The 21,354-nt window shown below is 46.0% G+C and overlaps 1 protein-coding gene across 1 annotated transcript in view; it reads left to right on the top strand.

The window, feature by feature from the left end:
- The first annotated feature begins 2,964 nt into the window (after positions 1 to 2,964).
- The window catches only part of elk4 (ETS transcription factor ELK4), a 76,434-nt gene continuing 58,044 nt past the window's right edge, over positions 2,965 to 21,354 (top strand). Inside the window, 2 exon segments of the mRNA XM_061728198.1 lie at positions 2,965 to 3,041; positions 6,988 to 7,202. Of these exon segments, the coding sequence (XP_061584182.1) occupies positions 6,996 to 7,202 (207 nt within the window). The 5' untranslated portion in view covers positions 2,965 to 3,041; positions 6,988 to 6,995.

Genomic DNA, 21,354 nt, shown 5'->3' with positions numbered 1-21,354 from the left:
AGTATAGGCGCACAATAAACACTTTTTTCTCCATGAAAACACGTGATTTATTTATTATCACAAATAAAAAAAATTAATGTGCCTCCTGTGGCAACCTTTTGCTGAATAATACTCGATTTAACATTCAAATAAAATATTTCTCCTTTTGCATGTGGAGATTAGCACCGTCCTTTCGAACGTATTAAATACAGACGCAATCACAATCCCCGCAAAAACTTTCAGGCTTGGTAAATCTCATTGCGGGTGGTAAATGGAGATATTTGCATTTTCCCCTCCCAGTATTTAGCGATTTCTGGCGGGTACGCCCCATATTGATTATTCATCAAGGCAAAAGTACTAAATGAATAGCGTGTGCTATTTTGCTCATTTGAGAGGCGCAGTCCTCTTTGCACGCTGTTAGTAGATCAGCTGGCACATTGGTTTGCGGGTGCTGTCAAGTTTGCACACGTTTTTACGCACGCAAACCTTTAGTAAATCAGGCCCTTATTGTTCAATATGGAATTAGCAGTAATACATTTTTAGAATACCAACAACTTAAGGCCATAATAAATAATAAAAAAATTAACCAACGTAACCAACTTACGTCTTCCCGCCAGGATAATAGATTTATTGAACCTAAGTACTTTAAAGTTGTTATCAAAACGTTATAGGTTACTGTCTAAATTAGATAATTCAGTATCTCTACCGACCTCAAAGTGGGAGGCGGATCTCTCTCTTAACACCGACCAGATTTCTTGGTCACAAATATGTTTAAATATTTCTACTATGACTAGGGCCGGCCCCCGTCAACTGGATGGCCGGTGGGGGAGCGTGGGCGTCCTTCCAGGGCCGGCTCTGCTGGTCCTGCTTCCTGGCTTCGGCCTCTGCTCCCCCTCCTTCCCCCCCTACATGATTCATACGCACATAGGCGAAGGGGCGGGGCATCCGAGTCTTGGGGGGCATTGTCCCACATGGCCCGGCACTCCCGCCTCACGGTTTTAACAGCACTGTAGACACTGCACATTCAACACTTACTTAAATACATTTCACAAGGACACTTAGTTCTGGAGTTTTGTCAAATTGATACCTGGTGCTCCCCCTCCCTGTTTTTATGGCATTAATCACATGCACTCAACACCAGGGTCGGGAGGGGGACCCACATCACCCGCGTTCACTCGCCGGCCTGGGATAGGTGGGTCGCGATGCCCGGGCCTGGCGGGGCTCGCCGCACAGCCTGGGGTGCCTTCTGGCGGTGCTGGACCCCCCCGGGGACGGGGAAACGGTGCGTGATTGTGTGTCTGTGTCGCTGAGAATGCGGTGTGGAAGGGTCCTGCCATGGAGGATTTGGGTCTCCATTGGCAGGACAACAAAATTTAATAATTTATCAATATTATGTTATACAAAGATGGTTATTAATATTATTATTATTATTATTATATTATTATCATTATCTTTATTTTCATAATTGTGTTAAAAAAACAAAAAAAAAAAACATCAACCGCCAGAGCCCTTGCTCCCGGTGAACCATAAATCCGCCTAGGCCGATTTATGGTTCCGCGTCACACCAACGCAGAGCTGACGGCGTAGGGCACGTGGCGACGCGGCGACGCACACCGACCCTGCGCCGTCGATTTAACGCAGAACCATAATTCAGGCGAAGCTGCAGTCTGTCTGCGCTGATCACTGACACACCGGGTCGGAGCGGATTTGGTCATGATGTTTAACCTGTGTTTTGTGATTAATAAGCACGGTTTTTAATTATTTTTCGTTGGATCAATCTAGCAAATAAAATAGTTCGGACCATCCAGCTCCTCAACCATCAGTTACGTGTTTCATGTGAGCAGTTCAGGTAAAAATGGCAGTCAAACCAGCAAAAATGTCAGTTTGCTGGATGAAATATATTAAATCCTGATAAAATAAGTTTGTTAGTGCACAGCTCTGCTCCTGTACGCATGTGAGTGAGTGTACGTTTGTGTTTACATGAAAGTACAATCTGCATTGAGGCTTCTCGCTTCAGGAATCCCGGTCTGTGATTGGACGCTGCCTCGGCGTCGCCCCTGCTCATTTGCATAAAGTTCAGTTCCCGCCGCGCCCGCCGCCCCCGCTCCCGCCGGTCCCACCACTCCTCGACGCGCGTTTTCATAGACAATGAATGGCAGCCGGCTGCCTATGACGCCTGTGACGCTTTCAGTGTGAACGCAGGGTAAGGTATGCATATGTTGGGAGACCAGAGATGAAAAAGACTAGCTACACGCAAAGGTTTGCTGAATGATGTTTGTTCGTAAATTAAAGTTTGAGCACAAGCTCATTGTGGATTAAAACCAAGTCTCATCTTTTAAAACAACACATTATGTACATGCGGCATATGACGCATCGACGCACTCTATCCAAGGCGATGTATTTACGTAATCGGCGTAATCGATTACGTTGATGCAACTATAACCATATTACGTATATAAGGTTGGTTTTCGAGGAACAGTGCTGTGTCCAATCAAAACGAATTTGGACAAAATGACCAAATTTTAACCAACCAACTACAAAAACCTGGAGGATATTATGGATCAGCTAAACCCATTCTCCTGTTTGTCAATATTTTACCCACAGCTTTCTTCAAGAAAGTTTTAACAGTCATCAAACCAAACTTTATTTATATAGCACTTTTCCCATGATAAAACGCAGCACAAAGTGCTTATATATAAATATAGTAGTTTTTAAGTACTCCCTTTTGTCAGGTGTTTTCCCTCAGACATTGAAGACAGAAGTCATCAAACCACTGTTAGAAAAGAACAATTTGGACAATTTGCTAATGAAAAATTACAGACCCATCTCAAATCTTCCATTCATCAGTGAGGTTATGGAAAAAGCTATGTTTCAACAGCTAAACACCTTCTTAATTCTGACCAACTGCTTTGATGTCTTCCAGTCAGGTTTGTGTGCTCACCACAGCGCTGAGACTGCCCTTGTCAAGGTGTTCAATGACATCCATGTAAATACAGAATGAGGAAGAACCACAGTGCTGGTACTATTGGACCTCAGCACAGCATTTGAAACCGCTGACTATGGTATATTACTAGAGTGACTGAAGAATGTGGTCGGACTTTCTGGCACGATAATTGACTGATTTGAGTCCTACTTAAATGACAGGGACTACTTCGTGTTAATAAGTAACTTTATATTAGAATAAAGAATTAAAAATCACATGTGGAGTTCCCCAAGTTCTATCGTAGGAGCCCTCCTATTTAACATCTACATACTTATGCTAGCTCAGATAATAATAAACAACAAGATAAGTCACCATAACTACGCAGATGACACACAACTTTAAAATTACAATGTCACCAGATGAGCCACAATGAGCCAATACAAGCGTTGTGTAGATGCATAGAACAAATCAATGAGTGGATGTGCCATAATTCTCTTCAGATATTTTTGTCAAGGACAAGCTGAACCTTCAGAGACACATTAAAACAATTACAGTGGGCCTTCTATCACCTGAAAAACATCTCCAGGATCAAAGAATGTCTCAGCAGGATCTTGAAAAAGTCATCCATGCATCTTTAGTCGAATGTATTAGTGCAATAGTGTTTTCACAGGTCTGCCTAAAAAGTTGATCACACAATTACAGCTAATCCAGAATGCAGCTGCCTGAGTTTTCAATTCAATTCAATTCAATTCAATTTTATTTATATAGCGTCTAATACAACGGATGTTGCCTCTAGACGCTTTCCAGAGACCCAGAACATAAACCCCCGAGCAATTATTACATAAACAATGGCAGGTAAAAACTCCCCTAGTGGGAGAAAAACCTTAAGTTTTGTGAGATACCCATTGATTCTAGAAGAGAATTGAAAGCTAATTTAAGATTATCACTTTCAACATCCATTTGAATGTTAAAGTCACCCACTATGATGAATTTATCTGTACTGATCAATAATCCAGATAGGAAATCTGAAAATTCAGACAGAAACTGTAGATAAGCACCAGCAGGGGGCCGGTACACTACCACTAACAAAACTGGCTTCTCTGATTTCCAGCTCGGAAATTTCAGACTAAGCGTGAGGCTTTCAAATGTATTATAATTGCACTTAGGTTCAGTTGTTGTTTGGAGACTGGAGTTATAAATTGCTGCGACTCCTCCGCCTCGGCCCGTGCTTCTAGGAATATGATGATTAAAGTAGCCGGGCGGAGTTGATTCATTCAAACTAACATACTCTTCCTCCTGTAACCAGGTTTCTGTTAAACAGAAAATATCACTCCTGTTCTCTGTAATTATATCGTTTACTAACAGAGACTTGGAGCTTAACAATCGTGTATTTAGTAGTCCGCATCTAATTTTTCGGTCTCTTATGGCGCTTTTGCATTAGTACCGCCTTAGCCCGGCTCGGCTCCGCACGGCTCGTCGCGGCTCTTCCTGTTTGTCCCCGTGTGTTTTTCCACAGCCAGGGGAGAAGCGGGCAGGTTGGGGTGAAGCTGCTGTGACGTACTCGATTGCGCAACCGCTTTGTTCATGTCGGCGCTGATGAGAAATCAGCTGAAGCCGCGAGCGGCTGAGAAAAAAACAGCCCGTCTACATCCCTTTTTTAATTCTCTCGTCAGCCCCCAGGTTTATGAAGATCTGCACCTCAGAGTTGGATCACCAAACAGACGTTTTGCGCTTTATAATAAAATCGCTGCGAGCCGCGGGTCGCTCTCGCGCTGACTCCCGCTTCCTGATTCAAATGTCTGACGGCCCCGCCCCCCGACCAATCAGAGGCGTGGAGGGTAGTGACGGCCCCGCCCCCCGACCAATCACTGGCGCGGAGGGTGGTGACGTCGGAAATAGTCCCTGCTCAGCCCTGATTAGAACCTCGCTGAAATGGTTACAGAAATAGTATCGGCTTGGAGCGGCTCTGCCCGCCTCAGCCCCTAGTGCAAAAGCGCAAAACGGGGCCGTGGCGGGTAGAACCGAGTTAAGGCGGTACTAATGCAAAAGCGCCATTATTGGTACCAAATGTGCATTGGTTTCAATTTCATTTCGGGGGAACTGCAACCAATTCTATAAGCAGCAGAGAAGAGTGTTAGACTGCAGCTCTGCATCCTGGCCTGGATCCTGGAGTGTCAGGGGAGAGTGTCTAATAAAACTGGCCAATTTCTTGGTTTCTCAGTAGAACCAAGAAAGTGGACCACATCAGTCCAGTTCTGAGGTCATTTTGGTGGGGGTCCCTGTATATCAGAGAATAGACTTTAAAATACTTGTTAGTTTATAAATCACTGAATGGTTTCGGACCAAAATACATCAGTGACTTGTTGTTGCCATAGCAACCATCCCGAGCTCTCAGGTCTCTGGTTCAGGTCTGCTCTGTGTCCCCATTCAGGACAAAACATGGATCATCAGCATCATTCAGCTCCAAACAACCGTACTATATATTTGTGACTCAATTCTTAGTGTAGGACAAGAAAAAAAACACACGCTCTTTGCAAAATTGTTTCTTATCGTAGATATACTTCTCAAGCTTGTTTTCTGAATATGGGAGGAGTTCTATTGATTGATTGACATATTCTTTTATTTTGTGCACAACACTATACTTTACAGTTAATGTTAAATAGTTAAGAATCTGACAGGCTAAGAAAATCCAAGCAGTACCACCCAAAAAAAAAAAAAGAGAATGTGTTGTCAATTGTGTGAATTCCAAGTGTAAGACGTTGTGATTGGTTCCCCTGTGAGGAAGAGCTGAGTTTGAGTTTGAGTTTATTTTATTTATAACAGGGACAATACATATTAATGAACATATACATGTAAATATGCAAGATTATAGCCAACGGCTAATTTTCATCTTTAGTCCCTTAGGCAGGTTAGTGTCAACAACATAAAATACTAAAATCAATAAAACAACAGTAACGACAAGTAGAACAGTTAGCAGGAGGAGCAATTACAAGTGTCCTTAAAAACACAATAGGACAGAAAAGGAAAAGAAAAGCAACATCAATGAAAAGTATACATGTTTTAGGCACGGTTGTGGCAACAGTGTTGTTCTTCCAATAGCCAAGCTTTAAGATGTTTGGTAAAAGAGGACAGATTGGGGAGTTCACGTATTGTGTTTGGTATTGAATTCCAGGTGTGGGAAGCACGAACAGAAAAAGTGGCTTGGCTAAAGGCACTCTTTCTAAAAGGAACTACACAGTCACCTCTAGAACCAGCTCTTGTTGATCTGTTTGAATTTTTTTCAATTCAACAGCTCCTCGCTGAAAGAGTCGTCATCATGTGGAGTATGTCCGCTAAAGAGTGCTGGATCTAATAGGAATGATCCACATGAAGGTTGTGGGAGGAAATAACAGAACTGTTTCGTGCAACACTGAAAAGTGTCAATTTATTAATTTGGGTAAATTAAACCATATTTGTTAAGAAAAAAAGAGTGATCAAGTCAAATAATCATATTTTGAAAAACGAGTCCAAAGAAATGCGGCACTTGGCTATTTCAGGTGACTTCAAAGTAAAAGAAACCCAAAGTTGCAATCTGAGCAGTGGGACAGGTTCCAGTCCCGGCCCGTTTCCTGTCATACTACTTTCCCAATAAAGGCCATTACTGCTAGAAAAATCTAAACAAAAACCAAAGTGCTTTACATAAAAAGGTAAACCAAAAATGCATTAAAAAGTTAAAGTTTAAAAGCAGAAATTAAAGACAGACAGACAGACATTAGTTGAAAATAACTAAACTATTTGTTTAGTTATTTTTAACTAATGTCTGTCTGTAATGTCTGATTTCTTGCAGATGAAAGAAATCAATGTTGTAGTGCATCATGGTGAATTACTGACTCAACCTTGACTTAAAAACACCCAAAGACCTGATGCTGTAGTAAAGGAAAAACATCATCAAAAATGATCTGTTCCTTGAAGGGCCAGATGGACAGCAGATTACATTACACTGTGTCGTCATTAATGAAAGAAAAGCTAAAGCTATATCTAGAAAAATTAAGTACACTGCACTGTACTCGATTAATTGTTCTTTTTTTTCTCTGTATTTTTTTCAGTGAGAAAAATGGACAGCACTGTTACCCTTTGGCAGTTTCTTCTCCAGCTTCTGTTGGATTCAAGTAATGAGCAGCTCATATGCTGGACCAATCAGGAAGGGGAATTCAAATTGCTGCAAGCAGAGGAGGTTGCCAGATTGTGGGGAGCCCGCAAAAACAAGCCTAATATGAACTATGACAAACTCAGCAGGGCACTCAGATACTACTATGACAAGGTAATGTCCTATAATTGCATCTGTTAGATGCAAAGCAGAACGTTTTACTTGACTGACAGGAGCTTCCCACACTTGATGTTCAAGAACATCTTTTGTTCTCTGCTATGGGCAGAAATATGTGCCACTAGAAACTGAATTCTTGTGGCACACCACCCGCGGCCCACCACCCGCGGGAGGGTTCATAAGGGGAAGGTGCTGTGTGATTTGGGTGGCAGCCGTGGGCGGGGGCCCAGGCGACCCAATCCCCGGACGACGACTCTGGCTTTAGGGACATGGAATGTCACCTCGCTGGGGGGGAAGGAGCCTGAGCTTGTGCGGGAGGCTGAGAGGTATCGACTAGAGATAGTCGGGCTCACCTCCACGCACAGCCTGGGCTCTGGAACCCAACTCCTTGAGAGAGGTTGGACTCTCTTCCCCTCTGGAGTTGCCCATGGTGAGAGGCGGCGAGCTGGTGTGGGCTTGCTCATAGCTCCCCAGCTCAGCCGCCATGTGTTGGAGTTCTCCCCACTGAACGAGAGGGTCGCTTCCCTGCGCCTTCGGGTCGGGGATAGGTCTCTCACTGTCGTTTCGGCCTACGGGCCGAGCGGCAGTGCAGAGTACCCGGCCTTCCTGGAGGCCCTGGGAGGGGTGCTGGAAAGTGCCCCAACTGGGGACTCCATCGTTCTGTTGGGGGACTTCAACGCTCACGTGGGCAGTGACAGTGTTACCTGGAGAGGTGTGATTGGGAGGAACGGCCTCCCCGATCTGAACCCGAGCGGTGTTTTGTTGTTGGACTTCTGTGCTAGCCACAGTTTGTCCATCACGAACACCATGTTCGAGCATAAGGGTGTCCATCAGTGCACGTGGCACCAGGACACCCTAGGCCGGAGGTCAATGATCGACTTTGTAGTCGTGTCATCTGACCTCCGGCCGTATGTCTTGGACACTCCGGTGAAGAGAGGGGCTGAGCTGTCAACTGATCACCACCTGGTGGTGAGTTGGATCCGCTGGCAGGGGAGGAAGCTGGTCAGACCTGGAAGACCCAAGCGTATCGTGAGGGTCTGCTGGGAACGTCTGGCAGATTCCCCTGTCAGGGAGGTCTTCAACTCCCACCTCCGGGAGAGCTTTGACCGGATTCCGAGGGAGGCCGGAGACATTGAGTCCGAATGGACCATGTTCTCCACTTCCATTGTTGACGCGGCCGTCCGGAGCTGCGGCCGTAAGGTCTCCGGCGCCTGTCGCGGCGGCAATCCCCGAACCCGGTGGTGGACACCGGAAGTAAGGGATGCCGTCAAGCTGAAGAAGGAGTCCTACCGAGCCTGGCTAGCTCGGCGGATTCCCGAGGCAGCTGACGGGTATCGGCAGGCCAAGCGGACTGCGGCCCGGGCGGTCGCGGAAGCAAAAACTCGGGTCTGGGAAAAGTTCGGGGAGGCCATGGAGGAGGACTACCGGTCGGCCTCGAGGAAATTCTGGCAAACCATCCGGCGCCTCAGGAGGGGGAAGCAGTGCTCCGCCAACACTGTTTACAGTGGAGGAGGGGAGCTGTTGACCTCGACTGGGGACATCGTCGGGCGGTGGAAGGAATACTTCGAGGATCTCCTCAATCCCGCTGACACGCCTTCCGTCGAGGAAGCAGAGGCTGAGGATTCAGAGGTTGATTCATTCATCACCCAAGCTGAAGTCACTGAGGTAGTTCGAAAGCTCCTCAGTGGCAAGGCACCGGGGGTGGATGAGATCCGCCCTGAGTACCTCAAGTCTCTGGATGTTGCGGGGCTGTCGTGGCTGACATGCCTCTGCAGCATCGCGTGGCAGTCGGCGACAGTGCCTCTGGACTGGCAGACCGGGGTGGTGGTCCCCCTCTTCAAAAAGGGGGACCGGAGGGTGTGTTCCAACTACCGGGGAATCACACTCCTCAGCCTCCCGGGGAAAGTCTATTCCAGGGTGCTGGAGAGGAGAATTCGGCTGATAGTCGAACCTCGGATTCAAGAGGAACAATGCGGTTTTCGCCCTGGCCGTGGAACACTGGACCAGCTCTACACCCTCCGCAGGGTGCTCGAGGCCGCATGGGAGTTTGCCCAACCAGTCCACATGTGTTTTGTGGACTTGGAGAAGGCTTTCGACCGTGTCCCATGTGGCATCCTGTGGGGGGTGCTCCGAGAGTATGGGGTCGGAGGCCCTCTGCTGAGGGCTGTACAGTCCCTGTATGACCGGAGCAGGAGCTTGGTTCGCATTGCCGGCAGTAAGTCAGACTTGTTCCCGGTGCGTGTTGGACTCCGGCAGGGCTGCCCTTTGTCACCGGTTCTGTTCATTATTTTTATGGACAGAATTTCTAGGCGCAGCCAGGGGCCGGAGGGGGTACGGTTCGGGAGCCACTTGATTTCATCTCTGCTTTTTGCAGATGATGTGGTCTTGTTGGCTCCCTCGAGCCAGGACCTTCAGCATGCACTCGGGCGGTTTGCAGCCGAGTGTGAAGCAGCTGGGATGAGAATCAGCACCTCTAAGTCTGAGGCCATGGTTCTCGACCGGAAAAAGGTGGCTTCCACCCTCCAGGTCGGGGGAGAGTTCCTGCCTCAGGTGGAGGAGTTTAAGTATCTTGGGGTCTTGTTCACGAGTGAGGGGAGAACGGAGCGCGAGATCGACAGGCGGATCGGTGCGGCGGCCGCAGTAATGCGGCCATTGTATCGGTCCGTCGTGGTGAAGAGGGAGCTGAGCCGAAAGGCAAAGCTCTCGGTTTACCGGTCGATCTACGTTCCCACCCTCACCTATGGTCATGAACTCTGGGTCATGACCGAAAGAACGGGATCCCGGATACAAGCGGCCGAAATGAGTTTCCTCCGCAGGGTGGCGGGGCGCTCCCTTAGAGATAGGGTGAGGAGCTCTGTCACCCGGGAGGAGCTCGGAGTAGAGCCGCTGCTCCTCCACATCGAGAGGAGCCAGCTGAGGTGGCTCGGGCACCTGTATAGGATGCCCCCTGGACGCCTCCCTCGTGAGGTGTTCCGGGCATGTCCCACCGGGAGGAGGCCCCGAGGAAGACCCAGGACACGCTGGAGTGACTACGTCACTCGGCTGGCCTGGGAACGCCTTGGAGTCCCCCCGGAAGAGCTGGAGGAAGTGTCCGGGGAGAGGGAAGTCTGGGGATCCCTGCTCCGACTGCTGCCCCCGCGACCCGGACTCGGATAATGCGGTGTACAATGGATGGATGGATAGAAACTGAATTTGAATAATTTATATTTGAATTTGAATTGCTCAATTTGAATCATTACACTGAATCTGAATAGCATAATTTGAAATTGAATTTATTAGTTTGGAACTGAATTTCTATAAACTTGAAACTGAATGTCACATTATGAAATTGAATTAAATTGTTCTGAAACTGTATTTGATCCTCACTGAAAATTCAACTCTCTTTATACTTTCACATTCAGTTCTCACAATTCAATTTCAGTTCTTGCAATTCAATTTCAATTTATTGGAGTTACTGTGCCAGACATCCGGGTAGTTGGGGAAGAGCAATCATTGATTGATGATTCAAAATAAAGAATACAAATTCAAATTATGTGATTCAGATTCAGTTTTTTAATGCAATTTTTCAAGTTGTGCAATTCAAATTCAAATATAAATTATTCAAATTCAGTTTCTAGTGGCACATATTTCTGCCCATACTCTGCTTTCACTTTTATATACTTCAAGCATATTCATACCACTGGTGGTGTGGGTTTCTGCCAACAGTTGCACGTGTCCTACAACAGCTGTGCTCTGAAGGCTGAATGTGTCACAGTACTGAAAAAACTGTCCCAATTTGAAGAGCATAATGCTAGCAACAAATGTGACCTTTGACTGAGTAGGAAGCATTTAGCAGATGGGATTTAGGATCAGGCCTCTTTTATACATCACAACATTTAATACCAGCAGATTGCTGTGTTGTTCAGACTACTTCACTTACTGTCCATTAATCTGGAGTTTCAAAGTTGTTTCCTTATTCCCCCTTTTCCACCAAATCGGTTCAGGGCTGGTTCTGCACCGGTGCTGGTGCTGGTTCACATCTTGTTCAAATTGCAAACCAGCTGAGAACCGGTTTGGTTTTCCACAGCTAGGGTGCTAAGGGGAGCCACGTCATTACGTCACTACAAATGTCAGTTACAGCAAAGAGTAGCCCAGCAAAGAGTTGGCGCTACTTTGGAACTGTTTTTCTGGCCCAGAGCCAGTTTTTTGTCAGAGGGAACAGAAAGGCCGGTTCCAAACTCAGCACTGGCCCAGAAACAGCCCTGGAACCGGTTCAGTGGCAAAGGGGTATAAATTAACATTCAGTATCTGTAACTACATGATCTCATAGACCCTGTTACTTTTCCTCAACAAAAAACTTAACGTAAATGTTCTGGGTGTTATGGCCTCCCTGGTGCCCGAAGCAGAGTTGCACTATGGGGAAGAGGAGTCAGGAAGCGTTATCAAGTGATACTTTGGTTGGCCTCACCAAAATCAGAATGTGGAGCAGAATCAGAGCTGGCTGTTGAGGCGCTGATGATGGAGATGGAGCGGGTGCCAGATCCATGCTACCCTGGATTGCAACGGTATTTGCGGAGTGCCCCCCCACCCACAATCGTGTCGCACAAATTGAAATATGGCCAATCCACGCTTTCTTTGCCACTCCTGCATCTGTGGTTGTTGACCAACTTCTTCCTAAGGTTCTTCAATTTGTTGATGACCTGAGTTTTTTTTCTTGCAAAGCCACGCTCTGTCTTTATGGTGTCCTGGGCTCTGAGGATAAAAAGCTCATAGACCGCCGTGTCTCATTATTAATAAACCCCACTCAGGCCCTGCCATCCCACGTCAACATTTTTACGTTAGACGTACGTTTTGTGTGTGTGTGTGTGGGGGGGGGAGGGGCAAAACATTTTTTTAAAGTTTCCTGCACCGTCTGCAAATCAAATCAGTTTTAGGTCAAGCGATGTTGACCAGGAACACGTAATATAGAAAGAGTGCTCTAAAGGTGTTTCTGAGCCACAAGCCAACACAACTAACTTGTTCTCAGCCGCCTAAAAACAAATCACAAAATCAGCTACGATGAATGCATGAAGGCAAAGAAGAACCTTGCATCTGTTGCAAGTGTGAGGGGGTTCATCATCATTTCAAATGTCCCTTAAAAGAAGCCTCTACAGCGCGTCACCGTATCCATCCACCTGGCAAAGACATGTGGAGATCACTAAAACAATCACGTTCCATTTGGCCAAAGATATGTGCCCAATAAACACGGTGCATGATGACGGATTCAATTTTATCTGATTCAAATGTAAATTCTCATCCACAATGCAGGTGAATAAACACTGTTTGTTTTAAAAGATTATTATTATTGTTATTGTTATTTAACAGAAATGTATAGTGTTAGTTCAATTCAATTCAATTCAATTTTATTTATATAGCTGGTCCTCGAGTGCCACTGTCCTGCATGTTTTTTTTTTATATTTATTTATTTATTTTTTTTTAAATATTTTTATCCCGGTTTTTTTCCCATTTTCCCATTTTTACCACCCATTTTTACCACCACCTACCTACTGACAGTCCTGGGCATTGCCATCCTCTACCAACCCCGGGAGGGCCCTGCACTGAGCTCAGGTCTCCTCCTTAACCTGAGGAGTGAGCAGGCCGCATCTTTTCACCAGACAGGATGGGGCTTCTCCGGCCGAACGTAGCGCGTGGAAGGATCACGTTATTCCGGCCGGATCCTCCCCACCTCATCTGGTGCCCCGGTTGGCCAGAGGGGGCATGTATAGCCCAGGACTGTGTGCATGTTTTTGTGAGGGTAGCTCACACTAGCTACCCAGGGGAACACGGGGAGAACATACAAACTCCACACAGAAAGGCCCTTTCGCCAACCCCACCCATGGTGTGGGCACTGAAGTCATGGGGGAACTAACATGCACTTCAGCACCCACAGCGTCCCCCGGCGGGAATCGAACCCAGGACCTTCTTGCTGTGAGACCGCTGCACTACCAGCTGCGCCACCGTGCCCCCGGGTATTATCTATATTAACGCTATATAAATTTTATTTATATAGCGTCTAATACAACAGAGTTGTCTCTAGACGCTTTACAGAGACCCATACCCAGAACATGACCCCCGAGCAGTTATTACATAAACAATGGCAGGTAAAAATTCCCCTAGTGGGAGAAAAACCTTAAGCCAAACAGTGGCAAGGAAAAACTCCCCTTTAGGAGGGAAGAAACCTTGAGCAGGACCAGGCTCATAAGGGGGGACCCTCCTGCCGAGGGCCAGACTGGTGGGTCAGGGACGGCAACAGCACAGCAGGCAGGTGGAAGCAGCAACGGGATGACCAGGGGTGGGGGACCGCAGGCCAGCACGCAGCTCCCGAAGCTCCGGCCCAATCAGCAAGTCCCAGGTTGGGGTGCAGGGTCAGGGAAAGACTTGTGCTCCGTAATGCAAGCTACAAGCCACCCACGACCACCTGCAGGACAAAAGAGAGAAAAGGGAGGAGAAGGGGGGGCCAGCAACGGGATGACCAGGGGTGGGGACCGCAGGCCAGCACGCAGCTCCCGAAGCTCCGGCCCAATCAGCAAGTCCCAGGTTGGGGTGCAGGGTCAGGGAAAGACTTGTGCTCCGTAATGCAAGCTACAAGCCACCCACGACCACCTGCAGGACAAAAGAGAGAAAAGGGAGGAGAAGGGGGGGCCAGCAACGGGATGACCAGGGGTGGGGACCGCAGGCCAGCATGCAGCTCCCGAAGCTCCGGCCCAATCAGCAAGTCCCAGTTTGGGGTGCAGGGTCAGGGAAAGACTTGTGCTCCGTAATGCAAGCTACAAGCCACCCACGACCACCTGCAGGTTCCGGTGTCCGGCAAAGGATGCTGCAACATGGACAAAAGAGAGAAAAGGGAGGGGAAGGGGGGGCCAGCACAAGAAACTACAGGAGCGACTCTGACACACTAAAGTTTACACTACCTAGAGATTTACCAACACCAGCTAGAGGTTTACTAAACACTAACTATAGGCTTTACTAAACAGAAATGTTTTAAGTTTAGTTTTAAAGGTGGAGGTGGTGTCAGCCTCCTTAACCCAGATTGGAAGTTGGTTCCATAGTAGTGGTGCCTGATAGCAGAACGCTCGCCCTCCAAATCTACATTTAGATACTCTAGGAACTACGAGTAAACCTGCACTCTGAGAACGGAGAGCTCTGACAGGAACATAAGGCACCATCAGGTCTTGCAAATAATGCGGAGCTAAGCCGTTTTGGGCTTTATACGCAAGTAATAAAATTTTAAATTGGATTCTGAATTTTACGGGTTACCAATGAAGCGACGCTAACACTGGAGAGACGTGGTCTCTCCTGCTAATTCCTGTCAGTACTCGTGCTGCTGCATTTTGGATCAGCTGGAGCCTATTCAGCAAATTACTTGGACATCCTGCTAACAACACATTACAGTAATCTAGTCTAGAAGATACAAACGCATGAACTAGTTTTTCTGCATCACTCTGCGAGAGAATTTTCCTAATCTTTGCAATATTACGGAGATGGAAAAAGGCTATTTTACAAACCTGATTGACATATGGTTTAAACGACAAATCCTGATCGAAAATAACACCAAGGTTTCTCACAGTTGCACTGGAAGCCATCGCAACACCATCTAATCCCTTCCTAAGATGCTCTGGACCAAGAATGATAACCTCTGTTTTATCTGAATTTAGAAGCAGGAAATTTCTGGACATCCAGTCCTTGATGTCCCTAAGACATGCCTGAAGTTTAACTAACGGTTCTGTTTCATCCGGCTTCATAGACAAGTAGAGCTGCGTATCATCAGCATAACAATGAAAGTGTATGCCGTGATTCTGGATTATACTTCCCAACGGCTGCATGTATAAACTGAACAAGATTGGCCCTAGCACTGAACCCTGCGGAACACCATAACAGACCCTTGACTGTTCTGAAGAAACCTCATGTACATGAACAAACTGGAATCTGTCAGATAGATATGATTTAAACCAACATAGAGCTGTCCCTTTAATCCCAACAACATGCTCTAACCTGTGCAGTAAAATGCCATGATCTATAGTGTCAAAGCACACAACAGTCATGTGGAAGCAGCAGCGGGATGACCAGAGGGGGGGGGGGGGTGCAGGCAGGCGGAAGCAGCAACAGCAGACATCCACGTAGGCAGGTCGAAGCAGCAACGGGATGACCGGGGATGGGGGGGGGGGCGCCGGGAACACAGGCCAGAACGCAGCTCCCGAGGCTCCAGCCTGCAAACATTAGTGAGTGTAAGCAGTGTCCCGTTTATTTAATTTTGTTACATTTATGTTTATTTATATTATGAAGGCACTCAAATTAGGGTGAAGAACAAGCACCAATTTTATTTTTATTCAAATGTTAAATTGTAAATTAGCAGTAATGCAGCACACAGAGATGATATGTTTACATTACAGTGCAATAAATACATTTGGACTAAACTCACTGAATAATCCTGATGAATAATTGTGATCACAATATGATCAAAATAATCATGATTATCATTTTTGCCATAATCGTGCAGCCCTACATCTTCCTCTTAAAACCAGATTTGAGCATCAGCTTTCTGTCTTTTTCAAGGAGAAACCCTACAAAATGGTGCTCTGTAAAATAGTGTATCACAGCATCACAACCGCCATGCATGAGCATCTCAAAAGAAAACATCCTGTGGTTCTCAAACCTTAAAGTGCAACACCACGACAATATAAGCATTTACCTAATTACGTATGAAGTGACACTAAACACATTAAATGTAGTTTGTTATTTTATAGTTTTCATGTGTAACTTATGGCTTGATCCTTTTCTGGTGTAAAAAATAAAACAATGATGCAGCTTACCTGCTTCGAAGTGTTCAAGCCTATTTGGGTCTTTTTTGGGCACTTAAAACTAAACAATATTGATTTCCATAAATGTCACGTTTGTGCTGTCTCTCAATATAACAATTAGCAAATATACATCCCTTTTTGTGCTATCACCCAGTAATAGATCAATTAAAGGAGCATGAGGCTCCTTTTAAGAAATGAGACTCTCTAGCGCCACCCTTCGCCAAGACGGCCATCGGGGGTACTGCAGCCAACAGAGAAGCCGGCACGGGAGAACGGGGAGAACGTGCATGCAGCGTCATGTGACGTCACATCCGCCGCCCAGCGCGGGAAATTCAGAGTCCGAATTGCAGCACATTTTGCAGCACACAGCCTGTTCAAGGCAACGGAGAGATACGGTAGAGGGCTCATTCTTTTTGGTTTGGAACGCTTCATCTGATATTATTACTTGAAAACTTAAAACATATACGCATTTTTTTCATAAATCCTGCCTCAATCCTGCCTCATGCTCCTTTAAGATTAAAAAAACTAACAAAATATTTAAAGTTAATTGTGCAGTGATAAACGTTTGTGATGGAAAACCATTTAGACTTACTTCAGAAATGAGACAGAATCTATGTTAGAATTATGGACATTTACACAAAGTGATGTCTTAAAAACACTTTTTGGGCTTTGAATGTTATTTTAGATTTATGTAGATTGTTCTGAATAAACCAAATGATGCCCTAAGTTAAAAAGTTGTAACATTTGTAAAATGTATTACCGTATTTTCGCGACCATTCTGCGCGCTGTGTGGAAAGGCGCACCCTCAGTTTTGTGTGTCATTTCTGGATTTAAAACACACACGGCGCAACAACCGAAAAGGCGCCGTCTACACACACGGAGCGCCGCCTTATAACACACGCGGCGCACAACAACACGCGCGCGCCGCAGAACACACACACAATCACACAATTGTGTTTATTTAAAAATAGAGCGGGAGCAAAACTTAGTTTGATTGTACTTTATTTCAGTTTTTACATTAATCAAACCCATCGAAGTCCTCACGCTGCTCAACAGTATTTTGAAAGTGACTGCAGTACCAGTTTTGGCCATTTCTTACACACGGCTCCTTTAATCCTCGGGGTATCTCCTTTGGACCCTGCAAACTGCAAATTTCTTGTCCGGCGACACCATTTCCAGTGTTGTTGCTCTTTAGAGACGGCCACGCCCCCTTCTAGAGACAGCCATGCCCCCTTAAGCTGGGCATACACTGTGCAATATTTTAAATCGTTTGATTCTGCCCCATCTCACACTGCACGACTAGATCGCGGAGTTCAAAAGTTCACAGCCCACGATTTATGGTCTCACACTGTACGACCCGATGCTCTGATGCGACCCGTCTGCTCACACTATACGATCATAATCCTCCCGTCGGACCTCTGTGTACTGGAACTCGAGGCCGGTTTTGGGGCAGGGGTGGGCTTTGCCCACCCAAACGTGCGTCCTGCCCACCTGATCAAAGGTTATGGGGATCCTTTATTTTTTTATAATTTTATTTTTTTATATATTTAAAAAAATCCTAAAATATCTGTACCGTTTCTGATTGGGTGGGCACTGCGCATCATTTTTAGACACAACAATGAACGCATACCGCAAACGTTGTGTCTCGGCGGAGGAACCCGACGTCCCAGCAGAATGAGCACAACAGAGAAGAGAAGTGTTCCGAACAGCGCACAGAGCGCACACTAAAGGCTGATTTATGGTTCCGCGTTACACCAACGCAGAGCCTACGGCGTAGGGTACGCGGCGACCCGCACCGTACGTGGAAATGCAGCCTTTTTTTCTGCTATTAAAACATGATTTGTAATATGAATTTGCAACACTACAAATAATAGTTTTTGACGTGACATCAGAGATTGCGCATGCTCTCTGCTAAAGGATGAGGCAAATCGGGTCGTAGCACTGCTTCAACTGTGCGATACCTACCAGGATTTCAAACACGCTTGATTTTCTTACGAGCTCACGATTTGTGATCGGGAGCTCGTCGTGAGGTGTTAATCTCTCGTCGTTACCCCACGTATACTGCACGAGGCACGAGCAACGATTGGGTCGAAATCCGTCCCGATCCAAAAAATAGTCGCACGACTGGAAAATCGGCTCAAAACGAGCCGATAATCGCACAGTGTCTGCCCGGCTTTAGCAGACCTGGGTCTTAGATCCGCAGGCGGCGGATTGTTGTTGTAAACGTGATCGGATCGGCCTGCTTTGAACTATTATTTTGAGAACTCCAATCAAAACTGATAGGGGGATTATCGGCCGATACCGATCGATCGGTACTATAAGGTCTTGTAAATATTGCGGAGCTAGGGCGTTTTGGATTTTATACGCAAGTAATACAATTTTGAACTGGATTCTAAGTTTTACGGGGAGCCAATGGAGTGAGGATAATACCACATTTTAGATCAACTGGAGCCTATTCAGCGAATTACTTGGATATCCTGCTACTAATACATTACAGTGATCTAGCCCAGAAGATATAAATACGTGAATTAGTTTTTTCCGCATCACTCTGGGAGAGGATGCTCCTAATCTGTTTTACAAACCTGATTAATATGACGTTTAAACGACAAATCCTGTTTAAACGAAAATAACACCATGGTTTCGAACAGTTGTACTGGAGGCCACCGTAATACCAACTAATCCCTTCCTAAGGTGTTCAGGACCAAAAACAATAACCTCTGTTTTATCCGAATTTAGGTGCAAAAAGTTAGTGGACATCTAGTTCTTAATGTCCTAAAGACATGCCTGAAGTTAGCTAATGGTTCTGTTTCATCTGGCTTCATAGACAAATACATCTGTGTATCATCAGCATGGCATATTAACATGTATATGTACATACACACGCTCACACAGTGGGGCAAAAAAGTTCTCCCACTTAAAAAGATTACAGAGGCCTGTCATTTTCATCACAGGTACCGTATTGGCCCGAATATAAGACGGGTTTTTTACATTGAAATAAGACTGAAAAAGTGGGCGTCGTCTTACATTCGGGGTCTAGACGTTATACCCATTCACAACGCTAGATGGCGCCAGATATCTTTAAAGCGAATGCTGAACTAAACTCCCCAGGCCAAAGTGAACCCCTGTCACGAAGAAGAAAAATAAAAATAGCGGCAGCACGAAGAAGAAAAATTAAAAATAGCGGTAAGAAAGAAAAAGAGAAGAAAATAAGAGGAGAGATAACAGAAAATGGAGAAACGTAGCGACAATCTGGAGAAAAGTGGGTGGAAGATCGGCAGGTTAACCAGCAGCTGAGAAGAAGTTATGATGCAAACTTCAAGATTGAATGAGGCAAAAGAAGATGCTTTTTATATATATATATATATATATATATATATATATATATATATATATATATATATATATATATATATATTGTAATTATTTTCTGTATAAAAATTGAATTTGGTGTTCAAAAAGTCTTTTTTCAAACTTTAGTCTTGAAAAAGAGGGGGTCGTCTTATAATCAGGGTCGTCTTATATTCGGGCTAATACGGTATATCTCAACTGAGAGACAAAATGAAAAAAGAAATTCCAGAAAATCAAATTTTTTGATTTTTAAAATATGTATTTGCAAATTATAGTGGAAAATAAGTATTTGGTCAATGACTAAAGTTAATCGCAATACTTTGTTATATACCCCTTGTTGGCAATGACAGAAGTCAAACATTTTCTGTAAGTCTTCACAAGGTTTTCACACACTGTTGCTGGTATTTTGGTCCCTTCCTCCATGTAGATCTCCTCTAGAGCAGTGATTGGTCCGTTCCTCCATGCAGATCTCCTCTAGAGCAGTGATTGGTCCGTTCCTCCATGCAGATCTCCTCTAGAGCAGTGATTGGTCCGTTCCTCCATGCAGATCTCCTCTAGAGCAGTGATTGGTCCGTTCCTCCATGATCTCCTCTAGAGTAGTGATTGGTCCGTTCCTCCATGCAGATCTCCTCTAGAGCAGCGATTTGTCCGTTCCTCCATGCAGATCTCCTCTAGAGCAGTGATTGGTCCGTTCCTCCGTGCAGATCTCCTCTAGAGCAGTGATTGGTCCGTTCCTCCATGATCTCCTTTAGAGCAGTGATTGGTCCGTTCCTCCATGATCTCCTCTAGAGCAGTGATTGGTCTGTTCCTCCATGCAGATCTCCTCTAGAGCAGTGATTGGTCCGTTCCTCCGTGCAGATCTCCTCTAGAGCAGTGATTGGTCCATTCCTCCATGATCTCCTTTAGAGCAGTGATTGGTCCGTTCCTCCATGATCTCCTCTAGAGCAGTGATTGGTCCGTTCCTCCATGCAGATCTCCTCTAGAGCAGTGATTGGTCCGTTCCTCTGTGCAGATCTCCTCTAGAGCAGTGATTGGTCCGTTCCTCCATGATCTCCTCTAGAGCAGTGATTGGTCCATTCCTCCATGATCCCCTCTAGAGCAGTGATTGGTCCGTTCCTCCATGCAGATCTCCTCTAGAGCAGCGATTGGTCCGTTCCTCCGTGCATATCTCCTCTAGAGCAGTGATTGGTCCGTTCCTCCATGATCTCCTTTAGAGCAGTGATTGGTCCGTTCCTCCATGATCTCCTCTAGAGCAGTGATTGGTCCGTTCCTCCATGCAGATCTCCTCTAGAGCAGTGATTGGTCCGTTCCTCCGTGCAGATCTCCTCTAGAGCCGTGATTGGTCCGTTCCTCCATACAGATCTCCTCTAGAGCAGTGATTGGCCCGTTCCTCCATGATCTCCTCTAGAGCAGTGATTGGTCCATTCCTCCGTGCAGATCTCCTCTAGAGCAGTGATTGGTCCGTTCCTCCATGATCCCCTCTAGAGCAGTGATTGGTCCGTTCCTCCGTGCAGATCTCCTCTAGAGCAGTGATTGGTCCGTTCCTCCATGCAGATCTCCTCTAGAGCAGTGATTGGTCCGTTCCTCCATGCAGATCTCCTCTAGAGCAGTGATTGGTCCGTTCCTCCATGCAGATCTCCTCTAGAGCAGTGATGTTTTAGGGCTGTCGCTGGGAAACACAGACTTTCAACTCCCTCCAAAGATTTTCTATGGGGTTGAGATCTGGAGACTGGCTAGGCCACTCCAGGACCTTGAAATGTTTCTTACGAAGCAACTCCTTCGTTGCCCGGGTGATGTGTTTGGATCATTGTCCTGCTGAAAGACCCAGCCACATTTCATCTTCAATGCGCTGCTGATGGAAGGAGGTTTTCACTCAAAATCTCACCATACATGGCCCTATTCATTCTCTCCCTACACGGATCAGTCGTCCTGGTCCCTTTGCAGAAAAACATCCCCAAAGCATGATGTTTCCACCCCCATGCTTC

This window comes from Cololabis saira, chromosome 8 (genome assembly GCF_033807715.1).
Source record: "Cololabis saira isolate AMF1-May2022 chromosome 8, fColSai1.1, whole genome shotgun sequence".
Taxonomy (NCBI): domain Eukaryota; kingdom Metazoa; phylum Chordata; class Actinopteri; order Beloniformes; family Belonidae; genus Cololabis; species Cololabis saira.
Note: the sequence above shows the minus strand (reverse complement) of the source record. Positions and strands in the feature narration are given on the sequence as shown.